At 44.3% G+C, this 15,709-nt stretch overlaps 1 protein-coding gene across 3 annotated transcripts in view; it reads left to right on the top strand.

Annotated features, from left to right (window-relative positions):
• The window catches only part of DPY19L1 (dpy-19 like C-mannosyltransferase 1), a 2,006,077-nt gene that overhangs the window by 401,669 nt on the left and 1,588,699 nt on the right, over positions 1-15,709 (top strand). For all 3 annotated transcript variants that reach the window (XM_069613244.1, XM_069613243.1, XM_069613242.1), the window contains exon 9: positions 4,169-4,268. In XM_069613244.1, the coding sequence (XP_069469345.1) occupies positions 4,169-4,268 (100 nt within the window). The remainder of the gene's footprint in view (positions 1-4,168; positions 4,269-15,709) is intronic.

The raw sequence follows: 15,709 nt of genomic DNA, 5'->3' as shown, positions 1-15,709 counted from the left end.
GTCAAGAGGAATGACCCAATTTCTAACATCCTGCAACACCCGTGGATTTGCTCTTTTATTTAGAGATGGTGATATACAAGATCTAAAAAGTACCTTTATTTGTCTGCAAGAAACGTGGCTACGTGAGCCACCATCAAGTGATGGATACATGAGATTTCTAAATGCAGCAGGAAAAAGATATATTTGGACGCCCTTTTTCTGGCCTATTAACCATAGTAAAGAACTCTGCAGGATGGGAATTGCTACACATCCATAATCCAAATTTGTTCGGTCAGGCCTTAACCCTGCAAACAGTAGTTGTAACCCAAGATGGAAAATCCTTAAATCAACAACTACTGTTAATGAACTTATATTGGAATGCTGCGACGATTGGCGAAACTGTATTTTTGGATGCTGTAACAATGGAAATAGACAAATGCCATGCATCTTTTTCCGATCCGTTCATAATAGCGTGTGGAGACCTAAATTACGCATGGTTTGATAAGTTAAAAAGACGAAAGCCATGTGAATACTAAAATGTCCATCAGAGCTTGACGACTGTGGCACAAAATGGGAATATCAACTGATGTTGTGGCATTGTGTAATGTTGAACAGAGTAATCAATGGAGACATCCCCGCAGCAGATACGTGGCATAGAGGGGATACGTCAAAAACCCTTGATTATATTTGGGCCTCTGAAAATCTTCATGCTTACATAACAAATCTTGCGATAAAGAAAACAACTAAAAGCAACCACGATCCGCTAGTGCTATCGTGGGAGAACCCGTACAAAAAGCAGCTGCAAAGATATATATTTCCACTAGGCATTAACAATGCCCAAAATCGAATACGAATAAACAGCGAGCAGATCGACAAGTTAACAACTGGGTATACCCAAACACAGATGTGGAATAACCAAGTGGAATATATATCATTACTAAAGACGTATACCCACACAAACCAAAAGCAGGAAGTGTCTCAAATAAGCATCAATTCAGTCCAGCCTTAGATGAGGCAAAGAAACAGCTGCAAAAAGATCTGAAGCAGATAAAGAAGGTAGGTGGAACCAATGAAAAGTCGTTGTTGAAGGGAAGACTACAGCATTATCGCAATTGGCTGAAGTCATTCAATCACATACGAACACAAGAACAAGCTGAATTGATGCTTCATCTATTAATTCAAAAAGACAGCCGTAACATCTTGCAAATTATAAATACTGGCAAATTAAACAAGACAAGCGCATTAGCAAATGGAGTAAATGCTGTCAGTTGGGTAAACCATTTCACAGCAGTATTCAACGACCGGGACAGTACGAAGTTATCTAACCCATTGGTAGTTTCAGAAAGCTGGAATGTCATCGAAACAGTGGAAGACATTGAAGCAGCAATTCAGAAATTGACGACTTCAGGAGCCCCTGGACCAGATGGCATCTCAAACCTAATGCTCAAAGCAAACAATGAAAATTGAGCAAAATTCATTAAAACATTATTCAAGCACATTGCCACGACAAAAAAGATCCCTGTCTCCTGGACTAGCACAGTGGTAGTACCAATCTTTAAAAAGGGAAATCGTGGCGATCCCGAGAACTACCGTCATATTGCGCTGCTAGATACCATGGGGACATTTTTTGCCACCTTTCTCCCAAAGAAATTGCTCTATGGGCTGACGATGCATTAATATTTGACAGCAGACAAACAGGCTACACCAAAGGCGTTGGAGTGGAATTAATGCTATTAAAGATGGCCAAACTGAATGCTTTAAAACAGAAGAAGAGACTTTTTCTGGCATTTGTCGATTTAAAACAAGCATTCGACAGTATCAACCGCCAACTCCTCTGGAACAAATTGAAAAACTAGGGCTGTCCTAAGCAACTAATGGCACTTTATGCAAATACCAGCATTCGCGTACGTTTAAGCATGTAAGGGGATTTAACAGAAGAAATACAAACCACAAAGGGCGTGAAACAAGGCTGTCCCCTAGCTGCTCTACTATTCAAATTGTTTATAGCCGACCTGCCAGCGGCCTTTAGGCAAACAAGGTGTTTCGCGCCAAAAATAAACGGAAACCAGATAAGCCATATGCTGATGATGTAGTACTATTAGACAGCACGGAAATTGGATTTCAAAGATTGTTGTCTTCTCTGCACGCATATCTATCAGCAAATCAGATGACTATAAATGTTAAGAAATCGCAAGTCATTGAATTGGGTCCAAAAACAAACGCCAAGACCAAAAAATGTATGTGGAAAATAAATAACGAAGTCCTGTCTGATAGAGACTGAATCACTGAAACATTTGATAACTGAATGCCCAAATATTGCCAACCAGCGTGCATTGCACTTAGCCCGTTTTGCGCCAAAGAATGGAAGCATGGCCGAATGGTGGAGCTATGTAATATCGGGGACAAATACCAATTTAACATGCTCAATCATTAATTTTGTTGACATGATCCTGCCATGTCAAATGAAGTTGAGTGAAAGTAGTACGTGAAGCATCAAATTCAAATTCAAATAGGAGGAGCAGGTGAAGAGAAACGAATAGAGGACTTGAGAATTCGGAACGATAAGACGATGTCGATATTGATGACTAGAAATGACAAACATCGCCAGAGAACCCAACAGAGGAAGATGGAGTGTTACTTTACCTTCTATTGGAAATGTTTATTCTCACTCCTACTCTTTGTCTCCATGCCTACGTCCAGGTCTCCCTTTTCTTTCTTTCCTTTCCTTGGCTCTGCCCTTTCTCTTCCTTTCTCTGCTCCATTTACTCTTCTCTGTCTTTGCTCCTTTTCAAGAAAATGGAACGCAATGATAAACTTGTGACAAAAACATTTTGTTTACTTTTTCAAACTAAAGTCAATAAATAAAAAAATTAAAAAATATACTTTTGTCAATACCTTAGAAATCACAAAAAGCTCACCAATCTAAGCACGGGAGTAGAGGTTCCCCACTGATGTTGGGCTGAACACAGCAAGCAATTGACAAGCTGTGGTACGTTTTTTTGGCATCAATAAGGTGGTTTGGAAGCGACCCTGCACCTAGCCGTTCTGAAGAAGGTGGCTAAAACCAGATAAGTGCTACCCAAACCGGTCGACTGACAAGTGAGGATGTGCATAATGATAATAGCACAGCCGCACAGAAAATGTAACCTCAAGTTAGTTGAGAGATAAGAGCTTTCTTCACTAAAATCTATTTGTGTGTCAGCCAGACTTTTTCCACACATCAATGGAGAAGAAGTCCTCATCTTGAAACAGAAATATTTGTTTGTCGCTGATTGAGAGCTTTTAATACGAGTAGAGTGGACAGTAATTAATGAAACAGTAAAAACAAACTAGTCCATTCGTGCAACATTTCACCTTTTTTAAGATTTTTTTATTGTGATGCTATTTAGAAAAACACATGGTATTGACAAAAGTATCTAGATGGGGAAAGATTTCTCCCTCTATCCCTCACCCTAGGTAGGCAGCTCATCACTTTTGGCTAGGGTCAGACACCCATATTTTAGGACAGATGGCATCTTTTTGTATAGATCGATACCTAGGGGACAGGTGACATAAAATTGCTCATTATCCTCTTTTTCGTGTTTTCATAATTTGTGTGGGTGTTAGAGGAACACAGATGTTGTGCCCAGTAGGCCTTTTGTGTTCCATTATGTGCTCCAAGCCATAAATATCCTGTTTGATTGACACTCCTAATTGGTTAATATTTTTTAAAAAGTGGTATTTAAAATCAATGTTTTATCATTACCATCATATTCCTAATGAAGCCCATAGAATGTTTTGATTGAAGAGTAATTTAATGAGAATGTGACAAGGTTACAACAAAACCTACGTAATGACAGAATGAATGCATAGAGTGCATTCTTTATTTTCCTGCCAGGCTTCTGTGCGCCCATGCACATATCTGGGATTCAATCCCTTTTAGATTTATTTTCTAACATTAATAGAAGATGGATTAGCTCTGCTGGAGCACAATGAGGGTATGTAGATACTGCATGTCTTTTGCAGCCACAAACAGAAGTTATACTGTCTATGGAAGAAACCAGTACCTGAGAGCGTGTGTTTACATGTAACCTTTTTATTCTTCTGTTTTATTTTTGACAGACTTGCAAAAACGTATCCTTTTTTTATTGTACTTCTTTTGTGATCTGAACCTTACTGTGCTCTACTTTTAATTTTTTTTTTCTTCAAGGGCCCCTGTCATTCGCAGTAGAATCTGGCTGTTTCTTCTGTTTTCAAATGTCTCATTCATGCTTTCCTGGCAATTTGCTCAATTTGTTCTTCTGACACAGGTAAGACAATTCGTACATGTCTTTACATCTATTTGGCATAGAAGGTGATATCTTTAGTAAATATGTGCCTCTACGAACTATAGCCGCATTATTTCTATGACTGATTAAGCCGCTAAATCCTTATTTTCCTGCTACGCCAAATCCTCCGCAGCATTGCCAATCTGTTATATTGGTTAGCATATGCATAATTGTTTTCCAGTATTCTTATTCTCCTGTCAGTTATTTGTTTTCGGGGGTCTTTTTTGCCTTATTGCGTAGTTGCTTCTTAGCCAACTAGTATGTGCTCCTTATGTGATGTAAACCCCTACTTTCTAATGGATTGTGTCCTCCCACGTATTCCTCATCTTGTGATAATTCGTTATCTCCAACTTTGCTGCTTCAGAAAAAAAATTCTCGGCAGAGGGCGCTGTGCTCGAGGTCGTGGCATCGATTGTCCCTCGACGGACTCCGTACTCTGTCGACGTGACCAATGGTATAAATAGCTCGAGCCGCGCCTGTTGCTACAGATACGTTTTTCCGATCGCTTCGCTATCGAGAACGGCGCGCTTCTATTTTCTGTGAAGAAAATATTGGCATCTTCAACGCCTTCGACACCCAGGACTGGGTTCAAGAAGTGTGCAGATTGTGGGTCTAAAATGTCGATCACCGATCCCCACCGGATTTGTCTCTGGTGTCTCGGTTCCAGTCACCGAACCGACGACTGCGGGTCCTGCCAATGAATGACCTGCTCTTCGTGAGAGGAGAGGTAAACTGTCGGTGGGAAGGGAGGCCTCAAAGGTTACGTCAAAAAGACACAAGAAAGCGACTGATTCTAAGGAATCAGATCGCCATAGGCGCTCAAAGAGATCTCGATCTAGGAGTAGATCGAGACACTCTTCGTCATCATCGAAAAAAATGAAGAGGAGACATAGATCTCCCATATCATCATCTTCTTCTTCAGAGTCGACCGAAGAAATTCGTTGTCTGACTAAATCGGATTCTCCCAGTAAGTGGGAAGAATTCCGCAAAAAGATTTTGGAGGTTTTCGAGAACGCGGCCCGACCCCCTCGAAAAAGCCATACCCCTAGAGTCGCTCCATTGGAGGACAAAGGGAAGTCCAAGATTACCATGGCAAAGACCGGTAGCGTTGAGGAATCCAAAAAACTCGAGTCGACGTAAAACCGTCGAAGACTCTTCGAGAGTCGACCACTTCTCCAGTGCCATGCAAGAAACACAAGTCGTCGAAGACTTCGTCGATGCCCTCGGCGTCGATAATTTCGACTCCAAAGCCAAAAACATCCTCAACGCCAGTATCGAAGTCCTCTTCGAAGACTTCGAAGACCCCTTCGACAACTTTGAAGGATTTGCCAATTCCTTCGAAGCAGATGGAAGAGGAAGAAAGGAGATTCACTCCTTTGCCCAGGTCAGACTTTTTCAAATCTATGTCAGCAATTTATGAAGAGTCTGCTTCAGAAGAAGACAAGGTTACTCCTTTGAGAGTTACTCATGGTACAAGACAAGTTCCTGAGGAACTTATTGACCAGGAATCTAGAATGCGAGACCTGAGTGATACTCTATATTCTGCCAGTGGAATTGACACATCCCCAGAATTAGAGTTTGCCAAACCTGATCCTGCAGAGCATGCAGGTGCTGGGTACAGGGGTCTTATGACCAGGGTAGTTGAATATATGGGTTGGGGTAATACTTCACCCATTTTTTAACAAGATGACATGACGGTTATAATCGTCAAGGGACCTCAGAAAGATCCTGTTCTCCCTTTCCACAGGGCCCTTCAAAGGACTGTGGAGAAAAACTGGGAGAAACCAGAGACTATTGCTGCTGCAGATAGTACTTTTCCAAAAAAATATAGACCAGCTGCAACGGATCCTGAATATTTGAATAAACATCCGACTCCAGAGAGTTTAGTCATTCAGGCAGCATCTACTTCAAAACAAACTGCTTATCCAACTATCCCTCCAGTTAGAGAGGATAAAAAAGTTGATGCCTGGGCACGTAAAGTTTTCACGTCAGGCAGTATGGCACTTAAGTCAGCAAATGTCACCTGTACCCTAGCCAGGTTTACCCATACCCTGTGGGACTGTATTTCGGCGGCGGCTGATCATATTCCGGAAGGCGAGGAAAGGGAAGGCTTCCTGAATATAGTCAAAGACGGGAAGGAGGCAATGGGGGAATGTCTCCAGTCTGGACTGAATACTGCTGATAGTATCGGCAGATCCATGGCTGCAAGCGTTGTGCTATGCAGATTTGCGTGGTTGAGGAAGTCTGGGTTTGCACCAGACGTGCAAGCTAGACTCCTCAACATGCCCTTTGATGGCTCGAGGCTCTTTGGCAGAAAGGCTGACGAAAGCCTATAAAAACCTCAGACCTCGAAAGCGGCAGCTAAATCACTTAGCGCCTCTTTGCGCCAGCCTCTAAAACCCTATTCCGGCTCATCTTCCTGGAGGGGTCGTTCTTTTCGATACTACTCCTCTTTTGGTAGAGGAAGAGGACAGGCTTCTCAAAGGGGCAAAAGAAACTGGAGCACGAGCAAGAGGTGCAAAATCAGCCTCAGGAGCGGCATCTGTACCCTCAGCCACTCCTGCAGCCACCTCCAAATCCCTCTGAGACCTTGTTACACAAAACAACAGTGGGAGGCAGGATCTCTCAACATCGGAAGGAATGGCGGGGCATTACCTCAGATGCTTGGGCACTGGAAACAGTAGCCCAAGTTTACTGTCTCCCCTTTCTAAAAAGGCCTCAGAATCATCCACCGGGAGCCAATTCCGCCAAAATTCTGGAACCGCTCCTGTTGCAGGAAATTTTAACCCTGCTAGAGAAAGGTGCCATAGAACTGGTACCTGTAGCGGAGAGGAACAGGGGTTGGTACTCCCCATATTTTCTCATCCCAAAAAAGGACGGAGGACTGAGACCCATCTTGGACTTGAGAAACTTGAACAAGTTCCTCAGGAAGGACAAGTTCAAGATGGTGACTCTTTCTCAGATCCTTCAGGCTCTCCAATTCCAAGATTGGTTGGTATCATTGGACCTTCAGGATGCTTACTTTCATGTGCCAATCCATCCAAAGCACAGAAAGTACCTGAGGTTCGCGATTGGCAATTCTCATTATCAGTTTCGAGTTCTGCCATTCGGGTTGACCTCAGCCCGAGGGTTTTCACCAAACTGTTGGCGGTTGTGGCTGCAAGTCTCAGGAGAGGAGGTATTCACATATATCCCTACCTGGACGACTGGTTGATCAGAGCAAGTTCTCCAGAACATGCTCAGGAACATCTTTCTATCACCTGCCACTTCCTCCACAAATTGGGCTTCTCCCTCAATTTCAAGAGGTCCCACATGATACCATCCCAGAAGCTCCAGTTTATCAGAGCAGTCTTGGACACTTCCTCGGGAAAAGCCTCTCCTCCCGAAGTGAGAGCTCTCCACATCCAGCAGATGGTAACGAAGTTCCAGAATGCCCAACGTCTCCTGGCCTTTGATTTTCTAAGGTTGCTCGGCCTAAAGGCATCCTGCATTTTCCTAGTACCAGAGGCCAGGTTGAGAATGAGAGCCCTTCAATGGGCACTCAGAACTCAGTGGTCCCAGTTCTCAGGGAATATGTCGGATCTTCTGCAAGTCCCGAGCGCAGTTGCTCAGGATCTTCCATGGTGGGCTTGCAACGAAAACATTCTCAAGGGAGAGTCTTTTTGGCAACCATGGCTGGAGATTACAGTAGTGACGGACGCCTCACTCACGGGGTGGGGAGCTCACACCAACGATCTGACAATCAGCGGTCGTTGGTCTCCATCAGAGTCCAAACTACACATCAACCTTTTGGAGCTGAGGGCAATCAGGCTAGCTCTGAAGGCCTTTCTGCCCTCTGTACAGGGAAAGAATGTCCTGATAATGACGGACAACGCGGTGGCCATGTACTACCTCAACAAAAGAGGAGGAGTAGGGTCACTACCACTGTGCAGAGAGGCAATGCAGCTATGGTTCTGGGCATTACAAGAAGGAATCTCTCTATCGGCAATTCACCTAGCCGGAGAGAGGAACACGGCGGCGGACGCTCTGAGCAGGCAGAGCACGGTCTCTCACGAGTGGGAGATAGCTCAGGAAGTCCTTCTGGAGATCTTCGCCCTTTGGGGAACCCCTCAAGTGGATCTGTTCGCCACCGCGATCAACCGGAAGTGCGATCAGTACTACTCAAGGGAATTTCCTCAAAGAGGAGCTCTGGGAGACGCATTCGTAGTGGAGTGGAAATTTCCACTGCTGTACGCGTTTCCCCCAGTCCCTGTGATTCCTCAAGTAATCAGGAGGTTGAGAAAGTTCAGGAAAACCATTATCCTAATTGCCCCGGATTGGGCCAGGAGGACGTGGTACCCGGACCGTCTGGACATGTCCATCTGCCCTCCAATACGTCTTCCGCAAAGAGAGGATCTTCTCTCGCAAGAGGAAGGTCGGGTTCTCCATCCAGAGGTCAAGACACTCAACCTTCACGCATGGTTTCTGAGAGGTTGATATACAAGGATTGGGATCTTCCAGATGAAGTAATGGAAATCTTGCTTTCGGCCAGAAGACCAGCAACAAAATCTTTGTACCGATGTCGCTGGAACAGGTTTAGTAACTGGTGCAAAGACAAGGATGTGGACCCTTTTCAGTGTGGCACCCCAATGGTGCTTACTTTTCTGCTACATCTAGCTAGTCTGGGGCTCCAGATAGGAACAATGAAAGGACACCTTGCTGCGCTGTCCGTTTTCAAGCGCTCCTCAGAAGAGGTTTCATATTTCAAAATACCGTTAATCATTCAATTCTTAAATGGGCTCACTAATGTATACCCTCCAGTACCTTTTCATGTACCAACCTGGGACTTAAATTTAGTATTAAAATTCTTGACTTGCATACCTTTTGAGCCTCTGCACTCATGTCCATTGAGGCTTTTGAATCTAAAAACTGTCCTCCTTGTGGCCCTGTCATCAGCCCGCAGGGTTAGCGAACTTCAGGCTCTCTCATGCAAACCACCATATACTATTTTTTATAAAGATAAGGTAGTCCTTAAAGTTAAACCTTTGTTCTTACCAAAAGTAGTCTCGGACTTCCATTTGTCACAAAAAATAGTACTACCAACTTTTTATCCTCTTCCTCATCTGGGCAAGGAAGAGGAGAGATTACACAGACTAGATCCCAAGATGGCTCTTAGTTTTTACATCTCAAGGATGGCTAAATTGAGACAGGATGTCCAACTATTCGTGGGTTATACTGGTCATAAATTAGGCTCATCTTTTACAAAACAGACCATTTCCCGCTGGATCATATTATCCGTAGTTGAATGCTACAGATTAGCGGGAAAAGAACCACCAGATGGGCTTTGTGCCCATTCTACAAGGGGAATGGCTACTTCTGCGGCTCTATAGAGGGGAGTCCGGCAGCAGATATTTGTGCAGCTGCAACCTGGAAAACAATGCATACTTTTGTTAAACATTATTTTTTGGATACTGCATCCTCTAATGAGGGATTATTTGCCAAGCCAGTGCTGCATTTGTCCACGAAAACTGAAATTAGTACTCCCGCCTCCAAAATTGCTACTGCTATGGGAGTCCATCAAAAGATGAGGAATACGTGGGAGGACACAATCCATTCGAAGAACAAGTTACTTACCAACTGTAACGTTCTTTCGACTGGATGTTCCTCCCACGTATTCCTCATCGACCCTCCCATCCTACCCCACAGTACAGTTCACGTTTTCTTACACTTAACTCTCACGAAGAATGTATCGGTCATGGGGCACGCCTGGGTGTTCCTCCTATATGTTTCATCGAAAAAACAGAACTGAAGCAACGGGCGCGGCTCGAGCTATTTATACCATTGGTGACGTCGACAGGGTATGGAGTCCATCGAGGGACAATCAACGCCTCGAGCACAGCGCCCTCTGCCGAGAATTTTTTCTTCCGAAGCAGCAAAGCTGGAGATAACAAATGATCACAAGATGAGGAATACGTGGGAGGAACATCCAGTCGAAAGAACGTTACAGTTGGTAAGTAACTTGTTCATCTTGATTGCCTATTTGTGCTTACATAGTGGAGGTCATCCCGATAGTATCAAATGTAGGCATGAGTGCCGGATTAAGTGATTTCTCTGTTGATGAATAGGTTATTCCAGTAGCATATCTACTGGCCAAGGGTTTCACAATTGTGCCTCCAACTCTGAGAAAGCCCTGCTGGTCTTGAAGGCACATAGGAACTTTGGTATAGCCTGAGACTTTGCATCAACAGACTGTAGACATTAAGTTTGCTAGCTAGTTATCATTTTGGAAAATATGTTGCAAGTACATTTGACTTAACACAGGGGAGGACTGGCCTCTTTCGGCCTTGGGGACAATTACAATGTTCTGGTCCATGGTGCAGTGGCCCAATCTGGACAATGCAGGGGCCCAAACATCCACAACAACTAAACTCAATAGCAGCCTCTCCCACACATTCTCAAGTGTGTATATATAGTCAATATTATTGACATTACTTTCCTTCTATGCAACATATCTTTCAGTTATGTTTTGATTCTTTAGACCCGGGCCGCAGGGAGCCTCCCCCACATACCAAACATTGTGAACTGATTTCACGGTGACATCATAATATGATTATATGTAAAAACTGGGATTTAAGCCCTAGTATCACTGTGTTCCAGTTTGCAGTTCGATAGAAGGCTACATCACACATCTCATTTCATCCCATCTTTAGTTTTATACCAATATAAAGAAGTGGAGACAGGTTGTTGGGTCTGACTTTGCTACAAGTCAAACATGTGCTGGTATGGCAACGATCCATACCAGTCTTCCTGCCTCGCCACTCCACAACACAAAACCCATACCTTGCACCCCTTCTACCTAACTCCCCCACGACATAGTAACCTCACTTGACATCCTAACTACATTACATAAATGGTTAATATTGATTTGTGGCGTAACACTATAAATTATCAAGCCATATGATTGATACTTTCCCTGTAGACATTGAGGAAAACAAGACCGCAATGAAATGTGCTTTGCTCAGTCTCACATAATGTGTTTGTTGTGGAAGGTGGGGCTTTGAGCCCAAGCTTCCTTGATCCACAGTTTCAGAGTTAAACAGCAAATAATATTTCATCTTCCTCTATCCTATCTTCATTATTGGAACCAACAAAATACTGTTTGCTAAATTGTTATTCAAGAGCTAAACTAGTACAGTGTTCCTTAATTCTGTCTTTCAAAGCACCGAGTCACAGGATAAAGCAACCTGACAAAATGTAAGACAAGTTATAATTGAAACATGTTAATAAAACAAGTATGTATCACTTTTTCTGGGAAAAAAAAAAGGGTTTGAGCCAGTCCCACAATTGGGTGTATTGGCATGAAGGTCAGGCACAGATCTCGTCACTCAATCTGCCGACTTTCCGTTCCAGATTTGTACCTCTGCCTCATTTACCCAATTTTCCTTTCTCATCACCCTCCGGTCTCTTTCCTTGGCATCACATCCTTGATGCCCCTTCGCCCACCTTCCTTACAATTCACCTTCAGGCTTCCTTTACCTGTTTGCTCTATCCCTTAAGTCAATCCCCTGCTCTCACCAGCATGCACCCACTTCCCTTACCAACATTCAGACACCAATTCCTTGTCACTCGCCTCCTTCTATGGCCCTGCCTGCCATGTATAAGGTAGACCACCTTGATTTGCTAGTCAGCCTCTGTCAGACATGACAAGAATCTGTGGTTGGGTTCTTGCTGGCAGTTGTGGCACTGGGGTCTGCACTTGGACAGAGGAGAGCCAAAGAGGCGGAGGGGACTTGGCCTTCATCGTGCTCGCAAGAAGCACTTGGAAACTCAGCTTATGTTTCCCTTTATGGAAGTAGAGGGAACTGCGAGGAGAGTCCTCCTGGGATCTGGTGATGGAGAAGGGAGCAATCGTGTGCGATTGTTTTTTTTACAAATGCTGCAACTCAGGTCCTGGAGGCAACATCCCAGCCAGTCTGGGGGCAATTGCCACCTTGCCAGTCTTTCCCTGACCTAACAACATAAAGATAAAATAACTAGGATTGAAAAGTCTAATGAAAAAAATGCAGCGTTAGGAAAAGTGTTATCTTCAGGTGTATAGAAAAGAGACTACGTTGATGATAACATTGGGAAAAGAAAAGGAAAAACATGTTAAAAGAACATGGTAATAGAGAAAGAGACGACAAAGGGTGGATGTAAGGGGCAAGAAACAAAAGTGCAAATGGATAATGGTCTTTCGCTCTCACGGATAACCAGGTACAAAACCACTGATTTTCATTGTATATTCCCTTGCCAGCTCCTGACTTAGCCACACTGTTTTGCACTTCATAATTATTTTAAGTTTAGGGGTCATTTACAAAAGAATGTACATTGGGAGATGGTGCCAGCTATAAATGCTGCTTAGATGAGGAAAGCCAGAAAGTCGGGTGGTTGATATGCATGCAAGCAGAACGCTGAGTGTTGAGGATACCTCACTTTGTTTTCTTCTTTAGCTGGTTTAGCCCATGCATACATTTGTTGATGTGCAATAGCATACTCTACTCCTCTGCTTCACAATGGATGCTTAACTTGTATGCTCTGCCTTTGACAACAGAGGCCTCTAAGGCAACCCTTCTCCCTGGTGTTAAGCACAGTTGCAGCTCTTGCATAAATGCCAAAGCTTTTTTTCCGGCAAGTGGAGGGACTTGACACCAGTAAGGTTTCTATTATTAAAAAAGCATAAAAAAGGGTGTAGTGTGCAGGGGCAAGACCCTACCTGAAGCAGAGGAAAAAGCAGGTGGATCAAAACATTTAGCAGGGGAACCATTTAGGTTTTATCAAGGCGGAGCGGCAGGTGAGTGAGGGGTTTATCAGTGCTGTTTGGAATGGGGGCTTGGGCACTGCCCTTCTAATTGTATTTGCCTGACCGAGCTAGAGAAAACTAAATTGGTTAAATACACAACATGAAGAATACAGCATGCTGAATTACTGGTATAATCTGAGAGACAACCTTGTCAATAAGTCATGTGACAATATAAAACGTTTTCAGTTTTAATGCTAAAACATACAAAAAGACAAGAGTGCCTCTGAGCCTTGGGACTCCCACCTCCTTAACCTAGGCTCCCTACTCCTAAAAGTCATGATATAAGATGTGTTCACTTTGGCCCGGGCACCCCCTACTGTCCCGGCTGACCCTAATCTTGGTAGGCATTAAGGCCATAGCCTTAGCCTCCTTCCCCCTCCTGGTCTTATCGCTTCCCTCCACTCTTCTCCAACCTTCTTAGTCTGCCTCTCACACCTCCTGTCTCCACTCCCACCTAACTCTCTTGATCATATATATATATTTCTGAGGCTTGTGAAATCTGCTTATATCACAGGCTATGCATATGCCGAAATCTAGTGGAACCTGCAGGGTATTACAGTTGTTGTTTTCGAAACTCGAAAAGGGATGTCGACTGGGCATGCCAGTAATACTATCCCTAGTGTGACATCCCCTGTACCAATGGTCATTCACGTGTCAAGGTCCCTGAGGTTGTTTTTTTCCATCATTGTTGGACGCTAAAACGCAGAGTTCCTTCTAAACTACTGCCATTGATTAACAACGTAATTAGAGGTAGTTACTCTTTCTGTCCTTTATATTGCCGAATTTCGACAATCACCTTCGACAAGGTTACAAGGACAAACGTCATCGGGCACAGAACTTGCCTTGGCGACACCCCTTCAGCTTTGGAAGGCCGCTCCGGGCCTCGACCCAGACATTAGGGAGAGTGGGGGGTGGTCGTATCTTAGGCTTCTAAGAGAATGCATATTTCCCATTTCACCCTCTATATTCGCCAAGCTGCTTTTCAAACAAATCATGGAAAATACACTGTTTAAATTTTGCCCCAATTGCAACAAAAAATGTCCCTGGAAGGACAAGCACTGGGTGTGCAACCTCTGTCTACCGAGGGATCACGACGAGGGCCACTCTAGAGCTTGTCAGATTTCCTTAAATCCAAGACCCTAAAGGACTGAAAAACACAACGTTGGGCCCCCCCACATCATGCAGGCCGAGGCCACATCCAGCGATGGCAGCATCAGCGTCTTTTCGGATGACGAAGGCGATAGGGAACCTTCGGATTCCCACGTGCTAGCCCCGACCCCATCAGACAGGCCGGTGGCGCTGTTATGGGGACGACATCCAGTGGCATTAGCACACACAAGTCATCCCACACAAAGCACATACCCCAAGGCCAGAACTCGACTATAATATCGTCTACACTGCCGCACACGGCATTGAGTGGTTGGCCCACTAGCTCCCTGTCCTCTAGGCACTTGTGATCACATTCGCATCAAGACAGGCCCCAACAGTGGCAAGATAATGGCAATGTGGATGCTGTGTCCAATACAGCAGCCAAAAACAGAGCTCTGGAAAAAGCGGCTCCGGCTCTCTCGTCTGCCGAAATTCGACAATCCTCATTAACGTCGAAATCGTCAAAAAACACGCAGACTTCGAAAATGTCCCATCTGGTGCAAAAACATGCCCCGGAGAGACACTTCGAAGAGTCGCCGTTCCCATAGGGAGAAAGTGAATGCATAAGGAGAAAGAAGTGTGTCCCAAGGGGAGGATACAAAAGCTGCAGCTATGAAACACAAAGGGCAACCTGCTCCGGAATTACCTCCCACTCCTGTAACTATACCAAGTTCCACACAATGGTCTGCTGAGGACATTGATAGAGTGATGAGACACATGTCCTTTATGGCAGATTTGTTTGAAAAAAATCCCCAGGCAATAGAAAGCATACAAAACACGCCACCAACTAGTGGCGCCACGTCTTCACAACCCCCAGCAAAAAGGGCACGTCCAGACACCCTTCAAGTTACCCCTCAGCAAGACCCAGACCAATTTGATCCCAATACAGACTCTGAGGAGCAAGATACCGTAGGGGAGGTAGATTATTACTATGATGAAGAAGACCCTCTCCTGATCACGTAGACTCGCCAGTGGCAGACCCACCGGTGGACAACCAACTTCAATTTAATGAGATGCTCATGAAAGCAGCAGAGCATTTTCAAACTCGGGAAACACAATTGGACAAGGATTTTGTAGAGGATATATTGGTGGACAAAAAGGCTGTAACCCAATTTTTACCCATTCTACAATCAATACAGAGAAGAATTCAACCCTCTCTAGAAACTTCAAATCAAATGCGGGCGGTAAACCTGTGTATTGAGAAAAATGTTCAGCCCTGCGTCCCCAGTCCCCCTTTACATCAGGGGGAAATTAAAACCAGATTCACTGGAAGTTACCCTGACAAGGAAAAGGGCGGGAACACCTCTAGCTTCATCAGAAACACCCCCCGATAAAGAGAGCAAGAAGATTTACAGTCTATGGAGGAAAGTGGCCACCTCAGCGGCTTTTCATACAAGAATTGCCAACAATGCCACCTTGCTGGCAAGTTACAACTGCCACAAATGGGAGGAGATTG

The sequence above is a fragment of the Ambystoma mexicanum genome, chromosome 5p (genome assembly GCF_040938575.1).
Source record: "Ambystoma mexicanum isolate Mex_15411 chromosome 5p, UKY_AmexF1_1, whole genome shotgun sequence".
In the NCBI taxonomy this organism is placed as follows: Eukaryota; Metazoa; Chordata; class Amphibia; order Caudata; family Ambystomatidae; genus Ambystoma; species Ambystoma mexicanum.
The sequence above is the reverse complement of the archived record's forward strand: the minus strand, read 5'-3'. Positions and strand labels throughout refer to the sequence as shown.